Consider the following 16,199-nt stretch of genomic DNA (forward strand, 5'->3'; position numbering starts at 1 on the left):
CTCCCTGACACCATACACAAAAATAAACTCAAAATGGATTAGAGAGCTAAATGTGAGACCGGACACTATGAAACTCTTAGAGGAAAACATACGAAGAACACTCTTTGACATAAATCACAGCAAGATCTGTTTTGATCAACCTCCTAGAGTAACGGAAATAAAAACAAGAATAAACAAACGGGATCTAATTAAACTTCAACGCTTTTGCAGAGCAAAGGAAACCATAAACAAGACGAAAAGACAGCCCTCAGAATGGGAGAAAATATTTGCAAATGAAGCAAGGGACAAAGGATTAATCTCCAAAATATATAAATAGCTCATGCAGCTCAATATTAAAAAAACAAACAACCCAATCCAAAAATGGGCAGAAAACCTAAATAGACATTTTTCCAAAGAAGACATACAGATGGCCAAGAAGCACATGAAAAGCTGCTCAACATCACTAATTATTAGAGAAATGCAAATCAAAACTACAATGAGGTATCACCTCACACCAGTTAGAATGGGCATCATCAGAAAATCTACAAACAACAAATGCTGGAGAGGGTGTGGAGAAAAGGGAGCCCTCTTGCACTGTTGGTGGGAATGTACATTGATACAGCCACTATGGAGAACAGTATGGAGGTTCCTTAAAAAACTAAAAAGAGAATTACCATACGACCCGGCAATGCCACTCCTGGGCATATACCCAGAGAAAACCATAATTCAAAAAGACACACGCACCCCAATGCTCACTGCAGCACTATTTACAACAGCCAGGTCATGGAAGCAACTTAAATGCCCATCGACAGATGAATGGATAAAGAAGATGTGGCACATATATACAATGGAATATTACTCAGCCATAAAAAGGAATGAAATTGGGTCATTTGTAGAGACGTGGACGGATCTAGAGACTGTTATACAGAGTGAAGTAAGTCTGAAAGAGAAAAACAAATATGGTATATTAACGCATATATGCGGAACCTAGAAAAATGGTACAGATGAACCGGTTTGCAGGGCAGAGATTGAGACACAGATGTAGAGAACAAACGTATGGGGACCAAGCGGGGAAAGCGGCGGAGGCAGGGGGGTGGAGTGATGAGTTGGGGGATTGGGATTGACATGTATACACTAATATGTGTAAAATGGATGACTAATAAGAACCTACCGTATAAAAAAATATATAAAATTCTAAAAAAAAAGAACCTGGGAAGTATGGCAGCGATGGTCGCAGAACAACGTGAGTGCACAAAATGCCACAGAACTGTACACTTTAAAAAAAAAATCACCGTATATTTTCGCACAATAAAAAGTAAAAATAAAGATTTTCAAAAAGAACCTGAGAAGCGAAAACAGCCACTGCGAGCAATAGCTTATAATGAGAACTGCAGGAAGCCCGAATGCTTCAACAGGAGACCTCTAGCCTTGGCCTTTATTTCTTTATTTTTAACGAAGTAATCCTTGATCCGTAAAGAAACATTCAGATACACCAGAGATGATGCTATGAAAAGAAAACCTTTTCATAAAACAATAAATAAGTCCTTCAATATTGCAACGACCTCCCCATTCACCATTTGAATCCAACCTGTATATATCAGGCTCTCAGAAACCAAGCCTCTTCTCTATCAATATGGTCAAGAGAGAGGCACCCTGGTCAAAATCTCACTCTCAGTAAACCAAGCAACTCAAATCCTGGCTCAAAGGCAGGAGAAGAAGTTTATTATCTTCTACCGGGTTTTCAGATGCTAGGGAGATACCTTTGCACTAAAAATCAATACAAGATTTTTCAGCGTATTCAGTTTTGTCACTTGCCTGGAGACAATGGCCTCAGAAAAGAGGATGAACCGTCTTACTTCCCTTTCCTCCCTTTCTGTGTGCACTGACGTTTAAAGACATGCTCTTTGTTCCATAAATTCAAAGATTGCTTTTATGTCCAGTGGGGTAGAGACAAAAAGCTGTGTTTTTTAAGTGGTGAAATCTGTCAAAGTCCCAAAGGCTCTTGTGATACAAATCGGGTTGTTCTATACAGCCTGAATCCCCAATTCCACAGGGGAAATAAAAACCATTTATAACTCAAAGTAACTAGCAGTAATAGGTCAATGCACCTGACTGCTCATGAACCAGTGACAGCGACACTGCTGGCTGCCTGGGGGAGACCAAGCAGGGATGTGTCTGAGCCTGGCCCAACCCTCGCAATCCCACCCCGCCCCACCTCCTGCCATGTACAGGCAGGAAAGCGGTACCAAGAAGGGGGAATGCCCTTGCCCACCTGCTCTGGACTGGCGAAGGATTATCTTAGAAGTCCCACTTTCCAGACCCTTATCCCCCCACATGAAGATCCACTGAGGTCCAGCCCCGAGAAGGGTCAAAATACCTGCTCACTGACCTCCACCATTCTCACAGCTATGCTGGGATGGCCAGTTCTGGGTGGCATCCCCAAAGCTCCCTCCCAGCCCCGCCCTCTCTGGAAAGGGCCCAGGGCTTTGAAATTCTCTTCCATGTCAGCGACAGAAAGAATGGAGGCCAGCCTGACAACAGAGAAAGAAGGAGCAAGAATGGAGAAAGGAGGCTTCCAAAGAGAACATCTGCCTGTGGAGGATGAGTAGGGCTGAGAAAACTGAGGACCCAATGCACAGAGTTCATGGACGACAATGCTGGGCACAGAGCTCAGGGCTATTCTGGGAGATACTGAACCCTCTGAATATCTGCTGAAATCTATGGATGCCACCACCAGAAAAATGCACATTTACACATAATAGCCAGGGGTCCTTTGATGTCTCTAGGACAATGTTTCCCCAACTTGCTCAACGATAAGCATCACCCAGATGCTGATTTACAATCCACAGCACCAAACTCTCTTCCTAAAGTTCTGAGTCAGCAGGTCAGGGGGAGGGGCAGCTTTTTTTTTTTTTTAAACAAACCCTACAGGTGACTGTTAACTTCCTGCAAGCTAGAGAAACACTGCTCAGGAGCAGTAAGCCCCGTAATTGGCTGTGCGTTCGAATCGCTTAAGGAGATTTATAAACCATACGGGTTCATAAGCCCCACACTCAGATCTACTGAGTCAGATTCTCTCGTGGCGGAGATGTATGGGGTGGAAGGTGGTGCTGATGCCCGAGCAGGCTCAGGAAGCTCAGCTCTAGTGGTCCCTGGACCAAAGATGAATAACCCATGTCCAACTTCACCCAGGTTCCCTCCCTGGTAGTTTGGGCTGGCCAGGGCCCGGGGGCCCGGATGGCTATTATGGGCACCAGGTCACTCACTGCTTGACATATCACCAACATGGGACAGAGTGCCTTGTGCACTGAAAGTCCGGTTCCTCTAAGTAAACCTGTACAATATCAGCTCCATGAAAGCCGGGATGATTATGTGTTCTGCTCACTGCTGTCACGTAGGAGGGTCAACTGATATTTATTGATAAAGTAATGGATGAATTACTTAATACATGAATTAGTGGAGTCAGCACTCTGTATCCACAAATTCCGCGTCTGTGGATTCAACCAACTATGGCTCTAAAAAACGTTTTTTTTAATTCCAGAAAGTTTCAAAAAGCAAAACTTGAATTTGCCACAGGCCATCAACTATTTACATAGCATTTACATTGTATTTACGACTATTTACACGGCATTTACATTTGCATTACGTATTAGAAGTAATCTAGAGATGATCTAAAGTCTACAGGAGGATGTGCATGCTATATGCGGATACTACACCATTTTATATAAGGGACTTGATCATCCACGGATTTTATTTTGGTATCTGGGGGTGGGGGGTCCTGGAACCCATCCCCAGTGACGGTATAACTAAAATCAATTAGATTGGAGTATGACTGTCAGACAGATGTGTGAATCTGTAGATTTATTTCTATGGCCAACAAGCCCTTTAACAAGAACCCTCTAACTTGAATAATCAGTATGAAAATCACTACTATTTTAATAATATTATCAGTAGGACCACTGACCAAATTCTATGTTTGTTTTTCACACGTTATCTCATTCTATCTTTAAAATAGGCATGTGAGATAAATATAACCATCTCCATTGCGAAGAGGCTTAGAAAGATTATTTGCCCAAGATCACACAGCGACTAAGCAGAGGAACTTATATGTGAACCCAAGTTTCTCAAATCCATGCTTTTAACCGTGCAGCCACTTTTACCTGGAAGATGGCCCACTGTAAAGTGAAAATTATACCCCAAATCAAATTAGCAATATTAAATCCAGATGGATTGTTGCTGTCATTCTAAGGGCTTCTGATATGGTATGGAGTTTCAAAAGGTACAAGAGCGTTTAAAGAAACCTAGGAAGGATATGCTGAGCGTGGTAAGTAACACATTTAATGAGTACTGTACCTCTTTTGTGAAAAGGGCCCTTGAGGAGGTTTAAAATCTAGTTGGGGAGATAAAACATGAGCAGATGAAAAATGCATCATCAGATTTATCCAAAGTAGTCCACGGACACTGCCAGATGGGTAACCGAGAAGCCCAGTGCAAAGGGTAAACAGATCCTGTAGGGAGGGTGGGAGAGAGGCTTCCTGGAGGATGTGGCTTATTAAGCTTGGACATGAAGGATCACAAAATGTAGAAATAATAGGGAGTAGAGCATTCCAGATCAAGAAATTGTTAAGAGCTGGAGCAGAAAAGTCAGTTTGAAGACAATCCATAAGCAATATATTGTTTATGTTAATTTTCATTATATCATTATGATCATCACATACGTCCACTGTAGAGAAAACAGAAGATACGAATAAACATACATATACATATACATCCTCTATACATCTTCTATAATCCAACCACCCAGAGATTCCTTTTGATATATATTCTTGCAGGGTTTATTCTAAGCATATCTGTGTATTTATTTAGACATATGCATATTTGTCTACATGCATTTAATTTTATATGTATAAATTTATACATGCATATATGTATCTTTGTATATGCACAGATTCGTATATATACGTTTATAAAATACGAATAATGTTTGTGGTGCCCAGTGAGAAAGATCAAGGCAGCAGAGAAAAACTTTTCACAACCACAGGCTCAAAATGACCATTTCTCCTTTGTCACCCCCAAATCCACACCCAGTGCACGCACTAAAAATGACTGTGGAAGATTATTTAATGACAGAAAAACATTCTAACAGGGTGTTGAGGGGAAAAAAGCAGGTGATAGTATCTACTGTGTAATCCCACACATGTACTTAAAGATGTATACATGTGTATTATAAAATTCAGAGAAAAAAGACTGGAAGGAAAATCTCAAAAAGAACCTGGGAGTACAACCCTTGGGGGATATTTTCTTCTTCACGCTTTTATGATTTTCCGAATTGCATGCATTATTTTGTAATCTGAAAAAAATGGACACCACGAAACATAAGCAATATTAAAAGCAGACAAACTCAAAACTGTCAGGGGCGTTCTGATCAAGATGCATCCTAGGTTTTTTACACAGCTGAAACCGAATTAACATTGACCAGAAGACAGAGAAAGCAAAGCACTTCTGTTTGGCCAAGACCTGACTTCCAGGCTTTGAAGATAATCCGCCTTTGAGGGGCCCAGCGGGTGGGTCAGGCGAAGGCAGGGCAAGGACGCCCTGATCGCTAGAGCGGGGTGGGGATCAGGACACTCTTCCTCCGGCTCCGCCCGCCGCCACCATCTTAACGCTGCCTCCCACCGGCTGCAAAACGCCCGCGGTCTAGACCTCCAGGCCGTGGGCTGCCCCCGGCGCCCCGCCCCCTCGGCGGCGTCCCCACGCGAGCGAGCCTGGCCGCCGGCACCCGGGGCCGGTGGGCAAAGCACTCGGCTGCCCGCCGCCGCCGCGAGCAGCTTTGTCATGCCCGGCGCCGAGCACTTCTTCGCCAAGTTTCACCTTCGGTGACACAACTTTTCCGTGTTTCTTTTTTCGGCAGCCACCGCATCACGAGGCTCATGAGCACACAGGTTTGTAAACAACCCGCCGGCCGGATCCGCGGCGACTGAGGGACGCCGGTTAACCGGGCCGTTTGGCGCTCCCGCCCGGGTCCGAGCTTGTCGGGTCCCAGTTAGTTAGTCGGAAAACAAACGCTCCCGGGAGCGAGAGCCACGAGGAGCGCCGGCCCCGTTTCCAGGAGAACCGCTCACATTGTTCCCAGGGCTCCGAAAAACCACGCGCAAATCCAAGAGCTCTTGGAAGTCTTTTCAATAAGCCCCCCAAGGGAAGAGGCGAGCACACACACGGAGAATCAAAGGCAAAAGAAGCAGGTCAATTCACAATACATTCAAAGTCGTGGCTGAAAGAAGATTCTTAAAATAGCTATAGGCATATTCAAGAACTGCGCTCAGCCTGCCTCCTTCAGCTTGTTTACTTCTACTTTTAACAGCAAGATAAATATTTGAAGAACTCGATCTGTTTACTGACCCCCAGTGCAGGAGCAGGAGACATGCTACCTACATAATTTGGAGGGATTTTTGAGAACTGGGTTTCACATTTGTTATTAAACTTACCTATAACCACGCGATAGACCCGTCACTGCTAATTACGGCTGTTAAACCTAGGTTCTGCAGCACCAGAGAAACACTGCATGGGTCCTAACTTTGAGAACTATAATTAATAATGCTCGTTCAAGGCGTATGTCTCTGTTAACAAGATATATTTTTGGAAATATTATCTAACTGAAGGCAGCATAAACAGTATAAGAAATAAAGCTCGCACTTTATTTTTCCATTTAAAATGAGTTATATAATAAGTAGTGAAATGCTTCTTCCATGGAGCTACATGTTAAGGGGGGGGGGGATTTCTTTTACTGAAGTTATAGCTATCAAGGGAGAAAATGCAGACATGAGAATCCTCCAATGAGCCCAGCATACCCTAAGGAACCCCATTCACTTAATGAAAACCACTGACATCTGTAGACAAGAAAAGAAAGGGGGCAGGAGAGAAAAGGAGGGAGGGAGGGAAGGAGGAGAGGGCGGGGTTGAGAGAGAAAGAGAGGGAAATGAGACAGACGATTCTGATGAGAGGCAGACTGAAAGCATATGCCATGTAATGGAAAAAATAAATAAATAAACAATTGGGAGTTTTACCCAGTTGTGAATTAAGAGGAAGTGTAATCGATAGAACACAGGTGAAACAAGCTCCCAGACTCAGTTCTGGGGAAGAAATACCATTATTTTCAAACTGACAGAGGCTTACATCTTGAAAGTCAGACTCATGGCCACCTGAGGGGAGATGCACTTTGGAAAGTACAAGTGAGAATGTCCAAGGCCAAAGAGGAAGGAAAGGGCACCCCTAAGGCTTAAGGTAGGACTGGGTTTCTCTCATCTCTGCCGGGGCGCAGCACAGTGCCTGAGATGGATAAGTCACTCGAGAAATCTGTTCGGAGATCTCTTCGGCTGCACAAAGATCACAGCCGTGGAGCAATCATGCCTGTACAGGCAAACTCTTCCTAGTCATGTCCACGTTGGCAAATGGCAAGTAATTTGGTCCTTGTGCAAACCTGGATTAGAAAAGAATCAACCTGGCTTCCCTGGTGGTGCAGTGGTTAAGAATCCTCCTGCCAACGCAGCAGGGGACACGGGTTCGAGCCCTGGTCCGGGAAGATCCCACATGCCGCGGAGCAACTAAGCCCGTGTGCCACAGCTACTGGTCTCAACCCGAGACTGTTTTCTCATCTGTCAAATGGGAATAATAGTAGTATGTTTATCCCAGCTATCTTGGATAGCTTGAGATATTTCATGTCAATCCCTGGCATATGGTCAGTGCTCAAAAAAACTATTGCTGTTACCGAATGCAAGTTCGTGTGCCGACGTCAGAGTTTGGCGCACAGAACCCCAAACTCCACAAAGGGCTTCGGCAAAGCATTTTTAAAGGCCAGGTGAGGTGGGGGGTGGGGCGCGTCACAGGGTGCGATCAGCTCGTGCACAATTCTCTTGATGGTGAAGTAACAGGGCAATTAACTTTATCAATCCTTAGGCGCCAGAAGGTCTGGGGGCTCCTGATCATCAAGTAGTTAACTTCCTCCATTGCTGGTGGTTTTTAGCATCTGAAAAACTCAGGAAATGCATGAGATACTATTGTCTGGGTACTTCAGAGAGGAACTACAGCAGAGGATATGGGGGAGGGGTCTGCCCCCGGCAGGCCCCGTAGGGTCCCACTCGGGTTGCATTATTTTTAAGACCCCAACCAAAATCACTTCCCCATCCTATCTAGATGTCAGAAACTCAACCACTGACATTAATTCCCCGGAGTTAAAGCGTTGCCTCTGGCAATCCTTAGTTCAATGCCAGGCGCTGTGCCAGTAATTTGGGACCCACTAGCTGTGTGACCTCGTACAAGCTACATAATCTCCCTCAACTTCAATCTTCTCATCTCTGAAGTCCATAAATACTATTCACTATTTCATTTGGCTGTCATGAGGATTAAATGAGATGTATATAAAAATCATGCATGCCTGGTAAATGGTAAGTGCTCCATAATTTAGAAGCTACTATAATAATGATACCAATAATAACTATGATCATTATTGTTATTAAGGATGAATAAGACGTACCCCGGCTTAAAGGAATTCCCTACCTTGCCTAGATCATTCAACGAATACTCCTTATGGGCTGCCAAGTACAAGACCCTGTTGAGTGCCCTAGGTTGGGGCAGGGTGGGGGGTCTTCCAAGAAACCAGATGCCAAGACAAGAAGAAGGGCTGTCAACCGGGAGAGGTGGCTAGGTCTCAGGGACCAAGAGTGCATCCTGCGAGATTCCATTTCCATTCAATTCAATAAAGGGAGAACTAAAATATGATGACAGAAATCAAAATAGTAGTTGCCTCTGAAAGGGGAATGATTAGAAAGGGACACAAGAAAACTTTCTGGGGTGATGAAAGTATTCTATCATGTGGGTGTAAACATTTGTCAAGATTCGTGGAGATGTACACCTAGGATTTGTTCATGTTGTATATAATCTTCAATTACACGAAAGGAAATCGGGTTCGTACCATTTTTTTTAATAACTCTTTTATATATAATTTGGCCTCTGACCAGGCCTGCCTTTTACCAGAAGATCTTTTTCTTTCTTCCCAGGCCCTACTGACAGGGTCCATAAAGGACAGACATGTATACCTGAGAATTCCTTTGGGCAACAGTGATTGTCCAAACCAAATCTGAAGTCTCTGCACAAGGCTGAGAGCAGGCAGGCCAAGCAAATGCCTCAGCTCAGCCCAGCCCCAGTGCACCCCCTGGAACGTCGACCTAAACCTTGCACCGACATAAGCCAAGGGTGCTGCCAGAGTTTAAAAGACTCAGCAAGGACACCTACTACCCTCTGCCCACTGCCTGTGGGGAGGGTCTTAGCCAACACTAATACCATTTCCACTTGAAAATCAAGGCTAAATGTAATTTACAAGGGCAGAGGCAGGAGTAGGGCATGAGAACTGCTCAACAGTAATCTCAACGTACAGTAATTGTAATTTAGGCTTAATGTTTATTACAAACCCAGATCCCTAATAAAAGAGCCCTTCACATTTCCGTTGTGCCCCAAGAATCAAGAACTTATCTCTCTTCTAATATAAGGCTCCCATTTTCAGGATTAATACCCTGGAAAACAAGGCTTTAGAGAAAAACAAATGGCCGTCCAATTCAAGGAGAAATTAGACCTGCAGGCTGGAGTCGGGGGCATAATGATTACTATTTCACTTTCTTTAGGAAACTAGTGCCATTTATCCAGAAATCCACACCCGTAAGAAATGTTTCATCAAGATATGGCTTTCACCAAAGTGATAAAATGTCACGTTTCAAAATGTCAGAAATCTCATTCAAGTGAGTTTGTAGAACTGGTATATCACAAGTAGATAAGCTACATCTCGAGTTGGTGAGGACTGACTAGGATGAACCACGCTACACAGGACGACGAGCCTCAAGTCCACTCCTCAGCCTGTGCTGAGAAATCCTGCTGCTAACGTGTCTCCTGGATCCTCTGGATAGGGAAACGTAAATGGGTGGCTGCAGACAATGATTTATGCAGACATTTGTCTTCTCTGTTCATTGCTAAAGCTATATTTATGTGCCCAATCTTCGCATTCCAAAGACCGTGTCAAGCTTAGCACGGTAATAGACATGGAGGATCCCCCCTCCACCTGCCACACTTTAATTCATGGGAGGGTTTTTTTCCCCTCTTTGAATTGTTTAATCTTGGCAATTATCTTGTATTCCTTTCAAATTTCTCAAGTCCAAAAATACAAGCCATAATGAAGCAGACACTAGAAAGCCCTTTTATTGGATATATTTGAAGAGCTGCAACACATTCCGGTTGTTCTGTGTTGATTGTAATTCCCAGAATGAGGAGTTGATTTGAACATAAAACAGCACAGCTGCAGAGAGACCTGGACTGTTAACGGTTTCCTCTCCCTAGTGACTGCCTCACAAATCAGCCCTCCAGCTTACCAGCCAGACCCTGATTCCAGTTCCCTCCCAGTTCCGGCCCTGTGCTCAGGGCCACCATACATGTCCCTGCGCACTAGGCATGGACCTCAACCCCACAGCTCACTTTCTGCTCCTCGCTCATCCTGCAACACCCTTTCGGACTCCAGCCTCCCTCACACCTCCAGCCCGAGGATGCAGCCTAACGCCCCGTAACAATTTGAACTGTACTGGCAAGAGACTTCGAGGAAGCAGAACTAAGAAGATACGGCACCCTAACCCGCATCCCACTCCTGCTCCGGACTGTCAGTAAAGAAGCTGCACACCACTGGAAATAATAATGACGAGGATTTGGGGACACTGTGCACTCATCTCCTGCACCTATCCCCAAGAACAGACCAATGCTTCTGATTAGAGCTCTCCCTGGCCACACCCCCTCACTGAGGCTGTGATCACCATCTTGGCCACGGAAGCAAATCTGGGGCTTATGACACTCCATAATACCGTACTGGTCCATGGTGACTTATTCACCAGGTGAAAAAACAAGCCCTTATATGAGTAATAGGGAAATTATGATTGCTAGTTTTTTTTCCTCTCTCTCTTTTTTTTCCCAATTTATTTATTTATTTTGGCTGCATTGGGTCTTCATCGCTGCGCGCGGGCTTTCTCTAGTTGTGGCGTGAGCGGGGGCTACTCTTCATTGCGGTGCGCGGGCTTCTCATTGTGGTGGCTTATCTGGTTGCGGAGCACGGGCTCTAGGCGCGTGGGCTTCGGTAGTTGCGGCACACGGGGTCTCAGTAGCTGTGGCTCGCGGGCTCCAGAGCGCAGGCTCAGTAGTTGTGGCACACAGGCTTAGTTGCTCCACGGCATGTGGGATCTTCCCGGACCACGGCTCGAACCCATGTCCCCTGCACTGGCAGGCAGATTCTTAACCACTGCGCCACCAGGGAAGTCCCTGATTGCTAGTCTTTGATAAGAGGTCACCAACATCATGACTTCCTGTGGGTGAAATACCTCTGAACACCTGCTTCGCCTGGCCCAAGTCTGAGAAAGACACTTGACGGAGGCGATTGCAATAATCCACCAAGACCAAGATGAGCTTTTGGAATGGCCTTCCGGGTTCAAGACTTGATACGCTGGCTGCCTGACCACAGTGCCCTGTCCTTCTTAGGTATGGTTAGAGAGGCTACTGGAAGAGGCCAGGAAGGGAACTGGAAGAGGCCAGGAAGGGAGCTGAAAATGAGCTGCACCCATAAATGCACGTGTGCAACGTAATCTGTTACAGCAACAGCTGTGCAAGTGGCTGGCATCTCAGACTATGCGTAGAACTGTCCTCCACTGCCCAGCAGCCAGCAGAAACCCAGCCTGACGTTAGTGCTGGCCGTCTCAGAGAGAACCCACAGCCCACATGGCCTTTAAACCTGCCCAGATGTGACGGCTCTCAGGCTAAGCACAAGGGAAGCGGTTGCTGAAAAAACACACCCGAACCCAAACCCCAACTCCAACTCCAACTCCAACTCCAAACCAAATAACAGTTTGTTTGGGTTTTTTTTGGCCACGTCACGCGGCATGTGGGATCTTAGTACCAGGACCAGGGATCGAACCCGTGCCCCCTGCAGTGGAAGCGCAGAGTCCTAACCGCCGGACCGCCAGGGAAGTCCCAAACCAAATGACAGTTCTGAAATTGAGAACTGGCTAGGACTTTCCCTCAATCTACAAACGATTTGGTTTTATCTGTAACAGGCCACACAGCCTCCGAATGCCACAGGAACACGGTTGCAGTAAACCAGACACAGCCTTAACTGAGTGCTTTTCCGACAGAGAACTGCTGAAAAGATCTTATGTGACAAGGTAGAGAAGAGAGTCAAAGCTAAGTGAATATCGGCTTGAACAACAAAATGTTATTCTTCCCTGAAATGGAAATAGGTCCTCCTGTTCAGGAGCTGAGTGCCCTGAACTATATATTCATCTACCAATTTAAAAGTTTATGCACGGGACTTCTCTGGAGGCGCAGTGGTTAAGAATCCGCCTGCCGATGCAGGGGACACGGGTTCGAGCCCCGGTCCGGGATGATCCCACATGCCGCGGAGCAACTAAGCCCATGCACCACAACTACTGAAGCCCGCAGGCCTAGAGCCCGTGCTCTGCAACAAGAGAAGCCACCGCAGTGAGAAGCCCGCGCACCGCAACGAAGAGTAGCCCCCCGCTCGTCGCCAACTAGAGAAAGCCCACAGGCAGCAACGAAGACCCAATGCAGCCAAAAATAAATAATTAAATAAATTTTTTTTAAAAAGAGTAGGAGATGTTAAAGAACTTAATCTAAAAAAAAAAAGTTTATGCAAAGCCTAAATACACAAAAGATGGTTTGCTGCTCAAGAGGCCATTTTAATACTTTCAAACACAATCAAGATTCCCCTCCCCTCTCCCAAAGAGGACAGTCTACCCTGTCTGGCTATGTTACTGAAGAAGGTTATAGAAAACATCACTGTCCATCATTGGTCTTAACCTCAATGAGTTGAAGAACATCATTTAAAAAGACAAAGAGCAATTTACATGCTCTGAAAGCCATATTTCATTAAGCAGCACAAAATTAACTAATTACCTGCTACCTATGCTTTAGAAAGTCTAGAAACACTGTACTCTGTGATAACCTTCTATGCAGTTACGATAGGCTGTGAGCATCAACCCCAGGCGATGGGGTGGGAGGCCGAATTTAAATGAGCAGTAGCCTCTGAAAACAGATTATGAAATTCATTCAAACTGTTGCTAAATTTTGACTTGATTCAATCATTTGTCACACCATCATTCAAAATTAAGTGTGTATATTCGAAGTACCTAATAAATGTTCAATCCTGTATCTGTTGCACAGAGTGCGCTCCTGAGTCACTTAGCTTAAAAAAATCCAAAACTGACCTATACATAGGAAATCTGTAAATAACCCAGCCTCTCCATGAATATGGTCCATAAACTTTATTAGCTGAACATACAAACAGACTTGGTATCTTTCATCTCTAACATAACAAGTAGTCTTTAAAATTTAGCCACACAAGACTTCTAACATATTTACCTGAAAGGGTAAAATACTAAGGGCTACTAGGCATTCACTATTTTGAAAATACTCTATATTCAACCACCAACAGAGAGGCAGAAATGGGACTCGGGCTCTTGGCAGCCATAAGATTCCCATCTCCTTGGGAAAGTAAACTCCCTTCTTAAAAGTTGTCTTGTAAAATTACTTTAATTTATTCTAATTACAACCATAATTCCAAATGCTAATTACACAATTCATACAGAGAGGTATTCGGTTTCAAATGTGGTGAGTCAACATAAGAAAATGTTATGACATACGCCTAATAAAAATGTTCATTATCGAGTGACAGAAACTTGTCCCTAATGTTTCCAGACTTCTTACTCCGTTCTGGACAATTACAACTTATATTCCTAGAACAGCATCTCATTTTCTGTGAATGAATTTGGTTTCAGGGTCCTCCCAAAGGTGGCCTGAAGTAAGCCTTAGGTAACCAGCTGATGGAAATCAGGGACCAAAGTTCCAGAAACAAACTTGAAATACTCCCAGAGGCAGAAGGGGAATCAGGTGGTCAATTTGGTGCGACCATCTTCAATTGTATTCACCTGTCTGGGCCCTCAACGGAAAACAAAACCTTCTAACGACCCGAAAGTCACGGAAGTCATTTTCTCTTATCATACGAATGCCTGTTTAAAACGCACGACAATTAGGAAAGCTCTGGAAAAGCGTAGCAGGAGTTCTACTTTCCGGGTGACCGTTTCAATTAATCTGTGCGCCTCAAACAGCCTGCGGGTATCAGTGGGTCCGAAGGGGGTGACCTCTAGCCTTGAGGCAGGCCGATGGCAACACTGACCCTTAGCACAGCAGATCTAAACGCCCCACAAACTTGTGGAGCCTCTCGTCGGCGCTTCGCCTAGTTGGAAGAGAACCGGCTCCATTTAGAAACAAGGATAAAGGCCCCGAGCTGAAGACTTTGACAACTTTCCGCGGGGGAGGGCTGACGCTGCCCTAGAATCTCCCGGGAAAGCAAGCTCTGAGAGATGGGGAGAGGCGAGAAGGAGGAGATGAGAAAAAGGAAGAGGGAAAGGAGTGGGAGGGAAGGGAGCCCCAGGGCTCAAGGAGGAATCGGGGCCCCGTTAACGAAGGCTGGGGCTGCCCCCACTGCAGCCCCACTTCTGCAGCAGCGTGGACCCGGCGTGGGTCGCTGCGGCTCAGCGTGCCTGGGGCCCTCCGGGCCGGTCCAGCCCACTCCGGCGTCCGCTCTGTGGCCATTCCGGACACTTGCACCTAAGGCACCTGCCGTTTCCCCACGGCTCTACCACACCCCCTCTTCTGTGCCTCTCTCTGCACCCGGGTCTCCAAGGATGCTGTCTCCAGCTTACATTCCGGAGCTAAGCCGGGTCCTCAGCAAGGCCACGGCTAGGACTGGTGGGGGTCGGGAGGACGCCCCTTCCTTCTCCCGAGTTCTCCCGGGCCTGAGCCCCGCTCCGCTGCGCCTCCCCAGCCCGCCGGTGGGAGGCCCGAGGCCGAGAAGCGCTCTTCGGGGGACCGGCGGCCGGGCGCCGCGGGCCAGGTGGCTAAACCCCCCAGAGTGGAGGGAGGGGACTCTCCCCTCCCGCGGGGCCCGCTCCTGCTGGGCACTGGTACCAAGGGGACAAGAGCCTTTGTTCTCCCGGGGCTCGGCGAGGCTGCGCTGCCGACGCGCAGCGCGGGCGGCGCCCGGATCGCTCACTTTTGCACGCGGCGTGTGGAAGGTTGCAAGCTCCTGCCTTCTGGGGAGGGGACGTAGAGAGTTGGGGAGCAGGGGGCGTGAGGGGGAAAGGAGCGTGGGGGGAGGGGTTGTGCGTGTCGGCCAGGCTCTTTGTTTGCATTGGGGGCGGGGAGAGGGGGGTTGAAGGTGGATTCGAGCTTAGGTTCTAAGAGTGGGTCAGATTCCTGAGTATGTCACCATGTTGCACCCGCGCAGCACACATATGCACACTCGCGCACACGCACACACAGGCACTCGCACGGAGAGGGGGCCGGCCGGTGGCAGGCAGCGCTGTTCCCGGCGCTCGGGGCTGCAGCAGCTTCGTCTGCCCGCAGCGCCACCCCGGTGCGTCCAGAGGGGGAGCGAAGAGGCTGGAGGCACTCGCGGGGCGACAATTCCACGAGGAAGGAGGGAAAGTGGTGCAAACCCAGGCCCCCCCCCAGCGGCCCGGCCCCCGCCTTTCTCGCCGGGGTCGCAGAGGTCACGGGCAGCTTAGGCTCTGGGAGGGAGGCCGGGAGCCGCCGGAGGGCGGCGCGCACGCGAGCGGGCGAGGGAAACCAAGGGAAGGGAAGCGGGCGGAGTCGGCGGGCGGGCTTACCCTTAGAAGCATCTTTCTCCTCTTTGGGTTTGGTCACCTTTCCACTCATAGATCCCAGCTTGCTTGACAAGGTTCGGCCAGGAGACGGAAGTCCTCGCCGAGCGGGCCGGACTTGGGAGAGTGCTTAGGGCGGCAAGTCGCGACCGCGAGCTCCCCTCGGTGTGGCTCCGGGCAGAAGCCGCTTTCCCCCAGCGCTGCCGCTGCCGCCGCCGCCGCTGCCTACGAGAGAGTGGGGAGGAAAGGAGAGGGGTGAAGGAGGAGCCGCTGCCGCGGTCGCCGCCGCCGCCGCCGCGAGCCCGAGCGGCCGGCCGCGGGAGGAGCCGCTCGCCTGGCTCGAGAAGTGCAGAGACAAAGCGGCGCGGCGCTCCCTCCGCGCCCCGCGCCCGCCGCTCCTGCCCACCCCCGCCCGCCCGCCCGCCCGCGGGGGTCCGCGCTCGCCACCCCCGGGGCCGCCGA

General features: G+C 47.7%; 1 protein-coding gene across 9 annotated transcripts in view; it reads right to left on the reverse strand.

The window, feature by feature from the left end:
• FGF13 (fibroblast growth factor 13) overlaps positions 1–16,199 on the reverse strand; it is a 543,918-nt gene that overhangs the window by 504,987 nt on the left and 22,732 nt on the right. For 8 of the 9 annotated variants that reach the window (XM_028482272.2, XM_028482263.2, XM_055081566.1 and 5 more), the window contains one exon: positions 15,744–15,962. In XM_028482272.2, the coding sequence (XP_028338073.1) occupies positions 15,744–15,792 (49 nt within the window). In that variant the 5' untranslated portion in view covers positions 15,793–15,962. Of the gene's footprint in view, positions 1–15,743; positions 15,963–16,199 lie in introns of those variants that run through there. The other variant, XM_055081567.1, reaches the window with a different exon arrangement.

The sequence above is a fragment of the Physeter macrocephalus genome, chromosome 21 (assembly GCF_002837175.3).
Source record: "Physeter macrocephalus isolate SW-GA chromosome 21, ASM283717v5, whole genome shotgun sequence".
Lineage (NCBI taxonomy): Eukaryota > Metazoa > Chordata > Mammalia > Artiodactyla > Physeteridae > Physeter > Physeter macrocephalus.